Raw genomic sequence first — 12,735 nt, 5'->3', positions numbered from 1 at the left:
ATATAATATATAAATTACTAGCATATATATAATACAATTTCCTAAAACTAGTAAAAATTATAATAATATATATTATAGAAGCACCAAAATAATCTGAGAAGTATGATATCCAAAATGTCTCGCACCAGTTGCTATATCATTACAGAAACCCTGTAGCGCAGAGTACAGATGCGTGTAGAGGCAAAATAGGTTTCCGACATGGACGTCATGCTTGGGAAGTTATCTGGGAAGGACCTTTAGGAACGGTAGCAGTAATAGGAATAGCCACTAAAGAAGCACCTCTGTTGTGTCATGGATATGTAGCGTTACTTGGTTCTGATGAACATTCCTGGGGTTGGAATCTTGTTGATAATCACTTGTTACATAATGGAGATCCACAGGGAAATTATCCTTTACTCAATAATGCTCCAAAGTATCAGGTATTTGAATTTATAAAATATATGCACATTTATATAATAAGTAAAATTATCATTATATTTTTACATTTATATTGCACATCAATCTTTTTTATAATATGTATATACATTACATTTGAGAAAAGCAAATCTCTTTAAAATATATTTCTATTTTATTTACAGGTTGGAGAAAGAATTAGAGTAATTTTAGATTGTGATGATAATACATTGTCTTTTGAGAAGAATTACGAATTCCTGGGTGTAGCTTTTAGAGGTATGGCTCTATGTATTTTTCTACTTTTTTTCTGTAGATTGGTTATAATTTATTACACTACTCTATTCCTATTCACAGTTTGAGATGGTTGTCTCATTTCCTTTTCCTACTTTTTTTCAAGAATTTTTCATTTATTCTTAAAACAGAAATATGTACATTTTTATAAGTTGCTTTAATAAACAGGGTTACCAGATAAGAGATTATATCCATCAGTATCGGCAGTTTATGGAAACACAGAAGTGTCCATGGTATACTTAGGACCACCATTGGATGGCTAACACATTACATTTGAGAAAAACATATCCTCAAAAAGCTCACTATTGAGGCTGTACAATGCATTCTTAATGCCAAGTTTTCTGCACTATATCGACATTGTCTACGTTTAAGTAGAACAGAGCACACGACTACAAACTGTACAATATTCTTTACAGAGAATGTGTGCCTGCTAGATTACTTGGTCAATAATTGTAAATAATAGACATTTTATTTTGACTGCAAAGTTTATCATCCAGTACATACAATGGCTTGGTTTGTTTGAACAGTCAAATAGAGTGATTTTGATTATTGTAATATTATGTGTGTATACACACATGGAGGCTTTAAGTGATATTAGTTCTTAAATAATTGTTTGTATGAAAATATTTCAGTAATACTTACTGAAACAGTAATATTTACTGAAATACTTTTTATTAAACGATGCCATTGTGTGTATGAATATTGCTATAATTAAAATTGAGAGTCATCAATAATCTTCGACATACATGTATATATATGAGTAATATATTTGTCATACTTAATATCTCCATGCAGAGAATATTATTTATTATTATTTATATTTAGTTATGCAGAAAGATGCAATGCACGATATCTTAATAATCTTTTATTTTTAAAAAGATTTCGTTTTAATGTTAGTGCCATGAATAATATTTATGAATATTCCGATATTTTGACATCTCTCTTTATGATATATATTAATCTCAGGACACTCGTTACAACTTTGCAACCTCTCATTTTTTATTGCTAGATAGTAAGAACAAATGAATTCATTGTATTCTTCCAGAATGCTCATGTTCTTTTTAATATATTTGTATTATATAACAGTGTATTGATATATTGTGAATGAGATATCGTTAGCAACAGAAAAAACAATAAGAAAATCTTTCTTATTTTTCTGTAAAAATTAACTATGATTTGTTTGTTTGATTTAATTATGATTGATTGTCTACATATATAGAAAGCTAATATAGAATTTTTAAGATTAGTTCTATATTTTCTTTGTATTATAATATAATCAAACCAGAAACGATTTTCAGAAGCAATTCTTCACATAATAGTATACAGGGTGTCCCACTTAAAGTGTTCATTGAGTATAGCTATATTATTTTTTGTACAAGAACAAATTGCGAAAAATAGTTTGTAGCATATTAAAATTAAACAGAGAACGGGTTCTCAGGCAAGGCCTCATTCAATAAGCACACTAAAGATTATTCGTCCTAAATAGAAAACTAGATTTTATATTATTATTTTTTTTTTTAACGAAATGAATGCGAACCTCCAAACCTTCATATAACAATACATATACTACTTTAATGATTTCTCTTTACAAGAAATGCGAAAAAAAGAAAAAGAAAATATATAATAATTATATAGCATTGTCTAATGTGCAATGCATTTTTCCTCGTATTTTAAACATTTAACATTCTTATATATTGCATTAATAAGATCTCATTTAGACTTTAAATCATATATTATGCTCTATGTGTTGCCAGTCAATCTCATTTTAATACCTCATGTATATGCTGTATAAATTTTTATGCCACTATTGTGGATAAATGAATGCACAAGAGAAATATTTCTTGCATAAAATATTAAAAACTGTCCTTTTCATTCATCGTCTAGAAAATTTTTATGTTGATAACAATTACATATATAAATAGATATAAATATGAAAGATTGTATATTACAATCTGTGTTAAGTCTGTATTTATAAATAATGTGCTGTTTTTAATATAAAAGATTGAATACCAATGAGATTAGAATGAACTAGGTATGATCAGTAAGAATTATTTATATTGTACATATTTATTATGGTGATTGCGTTTGCTGTATGTAGTGTTCGTGAATTAGTTTTTCTAAACTTTTGTACAGAATCGTGTACATAGTGATTATAAATATTTGGGAAATAAACTTTATTTCATATGTACCTATTGGATTTTGTTTATGAAATTTATCAAGCTTTACTTCTTCCATTCTTATCTTCTAAATGCTCCATTGTGTTTTGATAATACTAATACTGTTTGATAACTAGTCCACTATTATGGAGATTATATATTCTAAATCTTAATGTATGTATCTGGATAAAAATTATAGCTAGATCCAGACAATTCCTTTATTCATTTTATCCAAAATCTTACAATATTTTCACAACTCGAACGCAAGTGATAGTAACAATATTACATATGTACCTATCTCAGATATCTCTCTAAGTAGTACCTGACTATTAATTCGTGAATTCGAGAACTCACAATGGCACTATATCAAGAGAGGGTTTGCCTTTATAAATATCTAAATTAAGTTTTAAAAAAGCTCTCCTCCACCTGTTCTCGATTATATTCGAGCGAAGAAACACTCTTCCGAATTTTTTTTTTTAAATATGCGTGTACGTGTCACGGAACAAATCGTTATATTTTTATTATGATTGAATTTGGCTAAACATTCTATTGAAACAGAATCTCAATAGTTATTTTGGGGATTGATTTGCATTGCACCATAAAATTTCCATTTATTTGTATGCAAATCATCATAGAACATAAATTACAATAAAATCGCCAGAATATTATTCCACAAATAGTATTCGACTTCACCAATATTATTTACATGTTGTATGTTCTATGATAAGAATAAGAAGTATAATTGCGTATTTTTTTTGTACAGCATTTATAAAGGCAACACGCGCGCGAAATATACGATATATAAAATCGTGAACAATTTACATACTGGCGATGTATTTTGCACAAGCCAGACAATACTATCAATACAATACAAATGAGGCTGAAACTGACGGGAAATTTATTCTCGATTATAATTGCAAGAAATACAATCTAAATTACAATATTAATAAATGGGTGCGCTCGCAGACATTCGAAAATTCAGTAAATATATAATAATATATATACATAGAGTATCCCACGGTCTGACTTTCGATTCTTGCATTAGTAACTTAACACACAATCATCATCGATCACAAAATTAATGTATGGGAATTGAAAGTAGACTACATCGCGAAAATGAAAAAATAGAAATCACGTGCCAATTTTCACACAAATCACAATAAAACTTATATAATAATTTATAAAATAATTGTCAAAATATATTGTTATATTTGTTTAATATATATTTGTTATGATCTATTTCTTTTAATTTAAATGATAAAAGAAAATGACTGCTTATATGGGATATTCTGTGCATATATGTGTGCGCGCTGCATATTACATATCTTGTTATTGTTATATGCATGGAATTATTCTTAAAATAATACAAACTATACAAACAACGAAACTGCAAACTTGTTTTATCGCGCATTAGGAAAATATTGCTTGACTCTTAAAAGAATATTGCCATCATATCAAACGCATTAGAAACTCTAAAAGAATACACAATCACATTTTTTGACTTCTAAGTAGTAATATCTAATAGAATTATCATTGGCGACATATCATATATCTATGTGATTCATCTTATCTAAGGAATTAAACTTTTGGTACGAAATACCTGATTATACTATATATTTTTTACATTATATAACTTTTCCTTAATTTAATTCCCTATTATACTTATTTAATACAATAATTGTATTAAGAGAAGCTATACACAAATGAGATATATTCTAATAAGCGTGTGCAAAGAGAATTTTTCTCACAAAAAATACAATTCATTTTAATACAGTCTATAATTAGGTAAACTTACATATTGGAGAAATATATAAGTCAAACGAAAAATTAAGTTTGAAATATATATCATTAATTAAATACAAAATTCCATAAAAAATGGAATGTTAATAAAATATATTTATTTATGTAAATATATGAACTAGTTAATTATCTTCATTCCAGCTTTATATATACTTCTTTTTCATGTATGCAAATTTTTTTCTATCATTATAATAATGGATTTCACAAGCATTGGGTAATATTATATTTTGCAATATAAAATTTTTGAAGATAATCCTTTTTGTATGCTATCTACAATACATATATCTTTGCATTGTCATATAGCAATTATATAAAAAGTGTGTTACTCCACTAGCTTTTGATTAATAAATAAAAAATACTATTAAATAATAATAGTACATTATATTGCTTTTTGGAAATTAGATATAATTTAGATGCACAAATTCTCCCACTTAAAATATTTGCAATCTACTAATCAATTGCATTAATCTAAATATTAATACGTTCACAATGACAATCTTTTCTTTGAAACAACTATTCACATATATAAACAATTTCAATACAAAATACAAAAAAAATTAATATAAGAGAATACTCTTTTATATAATACCATGTCTCAAAAATAATCTTACTGTTATAGTTTAATTTGCGAGATACTAGTATACATGTCCAATGCAAGAATTGGAACATTCTCGTGCAAGAATTATGGTTCTCTCTTTAGTTCAAAGATTAATATTACTTGTGATATATTTTATTATGCTGTATCCTAAAAAGATTTCTATATAATCAAATGCTTATATTCAAATTACAAGATCGCCATGTTAATTATTTTCATATCATAAGTAATACTATGGCGTTGCTAACATTATTGTTATCAGTATCATTTTTAATACCGTAACATAAATTCTGTACTATATCAAGCTACGCTCGTCGAAAAATAAGGTTATTTCTTTAATGGCAGCTTACTGAAATTATGGAACTTTATGCATTTTCATCTAATTCTACACGAGTAACATAGGCCGTTTCCATATCTGCGGCAATGTTTTCAAAACTGACTGTTATACAAACATCATTTCATATATGAAAGATGTTTTATTTGAAAGCATATAAAATATAGATAATATATATTCCACATTTACATGTGTATGTAAAAGCATTATTCAAAATAGTTTCAATTTCTGTTTAGTTTAAAGGATTAATTTATAATTTGCACGTGTATAGTATTTTAATACGAAGTCGTGTTAACTATATATCTTTATTTTATATCTGTACTTTATTCCTACTTTCTTTACTGCATATTGTGCCATACATACTGTAAAAAGCACACTCTCTAAAATTTTCTCGCTATGTTACATTAGTGCGAATATATTTCTACATACGAGAACACGTATAGTAAAGGATTAAATCGTAGGAACTGTCATATAAAAATATTTTTATATACATGACCAGTTTTGCAAATAGAATCATGGATTTATTAAAATAAAAGCATTGAATATGCGCCACACAAATTGTTTTGTCAGCTCTTTATGGAGCTTCTAGATTATTATTAATCAAACCTAAAACACAATTTCTGTTGCCAAAATATTTATATGACTACATTATATATATTTTTAAACTGCGAAAGTTCAGGAGATTTCACGATTTGTCTTCCTTAGTATAGGCAGTATTAGTTATAAACCTTCATGCTCAATAACAATCATTCAAAATTTTTTATAGTTTAGAGAACGTATTTAAACAATATTTGTCTAAAATACAATTAAAATCATAATAATTTTTAAAAATACTTGCAGAAACCACAATAAGATTGAAAAAAAGAAGCAAAAATAAAAATTAATATTACATTCTTTAAATAATGATTAATATAATATTAGTAATACAACACACTAATGTAATGTTAATTATTAATAAATAAATTTTTTTCTGTTTAGTTATTATAGTCATGTGTTTTTAGAGCAGACGTTGGGCTATCTTAACGCATCTCGGATCATGTTACTAAGAAGATTCACCATAAAATCTCAAACTTTTGCCTACCTGTTATATATAATATGTAGGTACAATATTGCAGTTTCGTTATTTGAATATTTCCATTCTTATTTCACACAGCAAAAATGAATATAAAAATGCGTGAAATGGTTCATTTATAATGCATTTTTATCTAGTAAAAGATATATAGTGTAATTATATTTTTAAAATTGTCTATGTATGATTATTCTTGTTACTGGACGTCAGCTTAAGCCTCACACTATCTCTGAGATTCTTAATCTATGCACAGCACTAGGCATGATAAGCATTTGGACAGAAATTTATATTTCAAATTGACTATTTATCAATCAGTATCTGGTGGACTAATGAATTAAAACCAATACGATCAACAATTGTATCAAGTTATCTTAGTATTTTTTCTGTATTAAGTTTTCTCTTTATATTCAATAAAAAAAAATATATAATGGGAATATATTAATCATCGCGTTATGTGTTTAGTGTATAATAAAAAGTTAAACTTATAAAGTTTAATTTTCCCCCTTTTTTGTCGACTTTCCTATAGATGATGTTTAAAGATGGTATAACAGATATAATTAAATGCGTTAGTCTGCAAGGAAAAAAAATCTAATATTCCCATGTATCTTCTTATATAAGATAAGAACTAATATCGGCACGATTAATAATGCAAATGCGTATTGTAATATAAGAAGATATCACAAAATTATAAAGATTCTCATATCATATTTAAAATATCACAAGAAAAAAAAAAAAAATATATATATATATATATAATACTTACTCGATCAAGATGAAGTGTCATATACCCTTGATATAACAATACCCGCCATCAAATTAATCAAAATGTGTATGGCCGTTTCCTGAGGTATTAGAGTCTTCATGTAACTTCTCGTTTTGTTCATGTGTACAATTCTTATTTGGAATTGTGCATTCTAATGTTGGCTTAACCCTAGTTGGTGGAAATTTGGTTAAGAAAAAATTGGATCCATAACTAAACAGTTTAGATAGTATGGGACATAATATTGATTGATGAGTTACTGCCCATATTCGATAATTTTGACCTTCAAATGGATCCAAAACAGCTGCGCATAACATGTGACTAAGATTCACCTGTACAGGCTACGCAAAAAAAAATTATATTCCAAAAAAGATTTTTAAATCTATAATATTCAAGTAAGAAGTTTGATATACAAACCAAGGCAACACTTTGAAGAATCCAAAAGTGATATCCTGCATTGAGGCCAAAACTGAGGATTGACCAGCTCATATCGGAGAAAGGCTCAATGTTATATACACCTAGTATATAATCAAAACAGTAAATGTAATGTTTAAAATTGCTGCTTTTAAAATAGCAGAAAAATGAAATTTGATATAAATAGATGACTACGAATTGATAGGCATAGACTCAATTGCTGTTGTATTTAAATATAGATAAATTACCTCCAATCCTTAACAAGTAATATGGTATTACTAGCATCAAACCATGTTGAATATAATACATTGATTTGTCTGCAAATATCTAAAAAAAAGAAAAAAAACATACATTTGTATTATTCAAAAATGCATTTTGCTTGATGCTAATATGCTATAACTTACAATTCTAGATTCTGTTTCTGGAAACAGATATGCCAATACTGGTCCATTCAACAGATTCAAATGTATCCTGAAGATAGCTGTGACTGTTGGGCTAGGATCCGCAGCCAGCAGATACAGCTATATCGCAACAAAAGAGATGTGTTAGCAAAAAAATTTAATTCAACATCCAGTAGGGAATACCAAATTATTTTAATGCTCAAATTAAAACAGTAAATCAAGCTTACCTGTAGCGCCGTTGTAATATGACACGGATTTAACAAATATATAACGGTTCTGCTAGTAAACTTAAAACCAATCTCCATTCCTAGGACTAGTGACATTATAATTAGCAAGACTCTTCTGCCCACACAGTCCTGATTGACATAGGCTACTTTCTTTGGCAACGTTACATGTTTGAGGCCCCATACGATGCAGGATATGATAAATACAGATATAAATAGTGTTTCTATTATCCTTCGCTTCAGAGACAGGTAATTTGCGCATTCTGGACCGACGTTGCGTGGTATGGAGCTGTTTATACCATCGTATGCCCACTCGAACATCGTCTTAAATTAATTTCTCCTTTGGAACTAGAACAACACGAGCTATTCTGTAACTTAATATTTTCTGGCCATCAAACGTGTCATATATGACATACGTGAAAACGTGACAAGGCCACGAACGTGATAAACGTGACAAACCGGGAGAGATACGAAGGTGTTATCATTATCATTACGTAGATATTTTTTACTTACATATATTATACATCGTAAAAAAAAAGGTTATGAAATCATTTTATCGCACGACAATTATGTTGATAAAACCGAGTAAGGTTAAACGTTAACGAAAGCTCTTATCCAAGTATGACGCTTTATTATCGATCTCGCTGCTAAATTGTCAATCATTTCGCACGTGTATAATCGTGATACCTAAAATAAAAAGTTTCGGAAACAGTGTCGTCCGCCGAAACGTGATCCGTGCTTGCGACGTGTCCGCACTATAAATCAAAACAATTTACAATACGCCGGACTGTCAAAGTGGACTTGAGTCGCGGTATTCGAAACCTCCCTCCCCTCATGATTCGAACCGATCGATTGGCCGATACTGTCGGTAAATAGCAAAAATGTTCTGCGGGTAAACTGAATATAATCTTAACATTTCGTCATTTGTCCTGCAGATAACGACACGTGCATCAAAGTATGCACAAAATTACGTTTCACTTGGCGATCACAATTCTCGCGAGCATTATCTGTCTTTGTTCAATTATCGACGAACAACGAAAGAGGAAATGATCCCACGAGCATCGCGATCGCCAAGTGAAACAAATAATAAAATTAATAATAAAGTATTAATAATAATTTAAATAATAAAAATAATATTTTAATTTAAATAATAATAAAATAGTTTCAAAAAGTTGCCACAATAGGCAATTCCGCCATGTTGGTTACGCGCATGTCACGTGACATTCGAAAAGTTACATCGTCGCGAGTCCCGCGCTTGTCGAGCAGCTTTGTACGCATTTACCGTACCGGTATCTCGCGCCGATCGTGATAATATATATCGGGTATATCGAGAGCCCCGTGTGAGATGTCACCGAGAATTGTCATATTTCGTATCGTATACTGACGTCGCAGTTCGTCTCGATGCCAAAATCAATGAAGTCTGATTCGATAACCTTAAACGCCGGTATGAAGTTGCATATATGTATCCTACGTCATACTCATTACTATGATATTTGGAGTGATATTGCCGCGAATGCGTTAACGTGCCGTGCTCTTTTTCTCGTCGATCTGTGTCTCGTGACATCGCGTCTCGCGAGTTTGCGACAATATATCGGGTGCGACGAATAAATTACGCGGGATTATCGTATTGCTTGTATGTATGTCATTGTCATTTTCGGCTCGTATTATTGCTAAAATTAGTGAAAAATCCAGTTCGATTAACAAGTGCAACGAGTGGTGTGAAGTATGCACATATATACGTACAATTCGCCCCCGCCATATTAATTACGCGCATATCACGTGATGTTGAAAAGTGACGTAGCTGCAGATAATTTTTCGAATCGCCAATTTCTCTAACGGTCCGCGCCCGTTTACTCGTCGATCCATTTTCCGCGTATTTTATTCATCGATATCGCGCGCATCTCGCGTATACGCGATGAAATATCGGAAGTCGCGAGTGCGTGAATTACGGGAGTGTTGTGTTTTGTATTATTTGTCGTCGTTGCCTGTCGATTAACGCTAAAATTAGTAAAATTTAGCTCGATTAATCCTAAGTGCAGTGAATATCATGGAACGCTGTGCAATCATCGCCACCCACAATACAAGGTACATAATATTCATCAATTGATATCATTCTCGATATTAATCTAATCCGCCTGTATTAATTTATTTCGTGATTTTTTACAGGTGCGGTTAAATCTACATCCACAATTAAATTTCTATCGAATTTACCGAATTATCGGTAAGTTTCGTTTTATAGTTAATTAAAGAAATTTCATTATCATCAGTACGTATATATTTCCATCTTTGTATATATATATAATGATGATTAGAAAATAAATAATATATATAATATGTAATAAACAGTAATCAATTTAAAGGAATACTGTCTTTATAAATTTGAAATATAATAAAATATCAAATTAAAGCTTTCAGTTACGTACAAGTGATATATATAGTATTATAAAAATTAAAGATAAATAATAAGATACAGAATAAAACATCTTATCACTAATATTCTTAAATTTTATCATCAAAATAAAATATCTTTCTATGTTCCTTTTAATTTGTATTTACAATTTTATTTTTCCTTATTTTACAATTATTATTTAATTATCTATACGTGCTTGTAATAACTACATAATAGATTATAAATATTATAAATTTATATGTTATAATGATACACTTGTACCAATAGTCATATTATATTGAAAACGAATATAATTGATGGTTTAAAATAAGAAGGAAAGAAAACATCATAAACATAGGAAAATGCAACATTTTAATTATATTTTGTTCTTTTTTATAGTAATTGCTGAAAGAATCTGGAAGGATCAAGTGGTAACGCATGATAAAATGAAGAAATGAAAGGTTTGGACTGCATAAACGGTGAGTTTTTTGTTAAAAATTAATATTATATAAACCAAATTAGACAAACTAAACGATTTTTTATACAATGTCTCGCAGCTCTATCCCAATTTTTAATACAGCATACTATATTTTGGCATCGTCATTTTAAATATAAGTTATTGGAACTGATTAGTACCATTGATGCAATTAAAATAAGATAATACATTGTATGTTTTGTAAGAAGAACTTTTATGGTAGAACATCCTTTTATATTTAATCTAATATTTATGCGTGTTGTGAGATAGGATATATATATATATATATAGTACTATCATATGATAAGAGCCAATCATGAAATTAGAACAAAAGATGTTGTATAACAATCGTTTTGTCTAGAAATGGTTTAAACAATATTTTTGCTGCGATAGAGCTGTGATAGAAATGATGATTCTTAAATCTGGTTTATCAATATGTTATTATAATGCGAACATTTTTACACAATTAATATTTCTTATATATTCCTCATACACATATATGTGTGTATAATATTATACATATAATATTGACATGAATTTGAAAATTTTTCTATTGCGTTTATGTGCTATTTCTTGCATAAAATTCTACATAGCTGTTATAGTCATGAGTCACTATAGTGACAACTAAGTAAATCATATTTATAAATATTAGATCCGGCGGTATATAATCTCTCGTAATTATAGTATATTTTTTATACTTGATATTTTTCTTACAAAGATAACCGATGCATATATATACTTCTCGTAATAGAGGCGAATGCGCTGAATTTATATGCCGGCACGCCTCCGATTCTTATTCCTAGAATTTCGCGACTTTAGTCTTAAAGAGTTTTATCTCGTGAAAGAATGTACTTCAATTATGAAGACAATCATAGAAGAAAAAAACTGTTTGTGCAAACAGCGTGTAAACTTTAATAATAGATTTTTTATAACAGCATTTTTTATTCAATGATTGCATGCTTTTGAGATAAAATTCTTCGCGTTTTTAAATAAAATTCCCTTTTAATATTATTGACAAAAAATTTAGTAAATTTCACATTTGAAGCATGCTTTGCACAAATTGCGAGTTATCGTCTACTCTTTTGTCTAAAATAATTCACGATTGCATTTTAAAGCATTTTGATTATTATATTCGATTATTAAATGCCATATTTTTTCAAATACCTTTAACTTTTTGTTATTATTACACGGATGATTTTTCAAAAGATCTTTATATTTAAGATTTTCTCGTTACATAAATATCTTTCGTTACAGATCATTTTCTCATTACATAAGTTTTGAAAAGATTATCTTTATATTTTCCAATTTCTATAACTGGATAAAAGAGTTACGCCGTGCCATTATTTATTCGAGCGCGAATGTAGTATTAATTGTGATCATGTGATTTCTGTAAGAATCTATTAATCATAATTATTATATTAATTATTATTATTA

The 12,735-nt window shown here is 28.8% G+C and overlaps 2 protein-coding genes and 1 long non-coding RNA gene across 5 annotated transcripts; 2 read left to right on the top strand and 1 right to left on the bottom strand.

Moving 5' to 3' along the window:
* Positions 1-92: 92 nt before the first annotated feature.
* Positions 93-2,872, top strand: LOC115236673 (F-box/SPRY domain-containing protein 1; the record flags this gene model as incomplete). Its single annotated transcript, XM_029809268.1, has 3 exons — positions 93-419; positions 579-669; positions 853-2,872. Coding segments are annotated over 3 exons (513 nt in total), but the record flags the coding sequence as incomplete, so codon positions are not given.
* A 175-nt stretch (positions 2,873-3,047) lies between these two features.
* Positions 3,048-9,284, bottom strand: LOC115236436 (transmembrane protein 164). 3 transcript variants are annotated; one of them, XM_029808904.1, is made up of 7 exons: positions 9,125-9,284; positions 8,441-8,785; positions 8,217-8,333; positions 8,061-8,139; positions 7,816-7,916; positions 7,402-7,739; positions 3,048-7,209 (listed from the first exon to the last, which is right to left on the bottom strand). In XM_029808904.1, exons 2-6 carry the CDS (start codon positions 8,756-8,758, stop codon positions 7,455-7,457), a joined length of 900 nt encoding a protein of 299 aa, XP_029664764.1. In that variant the 5' UTR covers positions 8,759-8,785; positions 9,125-9,284; the 3' UTR covers positions 3,048-7,209; positions 7,402-7,454. The 3 variants fall into 3 exon arrangements, with proteins under 3 accessions (XP_029664764.1, XP_029664755.1, XP_029664772.1); XM_029808895.1 differs by having other exon boundaries at positions 8,951-9,256; XM_029808912.1 differs by lacking the exon at positions 9,125-9,284 and having other exon boundaries at positions 8,441-8,800.
* Positions 9,285-10,313: 1,029 nt separating this feature from the next.
* On the top strand, positions 10,314-11,298 carry LOC115236656. The gene is made up of 3 exons (XR_003884224.1): positions 10,314-10,522; positions 10,604-10,658; positions 11,226-11,298. It is a non-coding gene; the product is annotated as an uncharacterized LOC115236656 (long non-coding RNA).
* The last annotated feature ends 1,437 nt before the right edge of the window (positions 11,299-12,735 follow it).

The sequence above is a fragment of the Formica exsecta genome, unplaced genomic scaffold (genome assembly GCF_003651465.1).
Source record: "Formica exsecta isolate Colony F162 unplaced genomic scaffold, ASM365146v1 scaffold111, whole genome shotgun sequence".
In the NCBI taxonomy this organism is placed as follows: Eukaryota; Metazoa; Arthropoda; class Insecta; order Hymenoptera; family Formicidae; genus Formica; species Formica exsecta.
The sequence above is the reverse complement of the archived record's forward strand: the minus strand, read 5'-3'. Positions and strand labels throughout refer to the sequence as shown.

Coding starts and splice junctions, on each gene's coding strand:
- LOC115236436 (XM_029808904.1), bottom strand. CDS start 8,758: ATGTTCGAGTGGGCATACGATGGTATAAACAGCTCCATACCACGCAAC. Junction 8,140..8,216: donor CAGAAACAGAATCTAGAATT/GTAAGTTATAGC, acceptor TCTTTTTTTTAG/ATATTTGCAGACAAATCAAT. Junction 7,917..8,060: donor TTACTTGTTAAGGATTGGAG/GTAATTTATCTA, acceptor ATTATATACTAG/GTGTATATAACATTGAGCCT.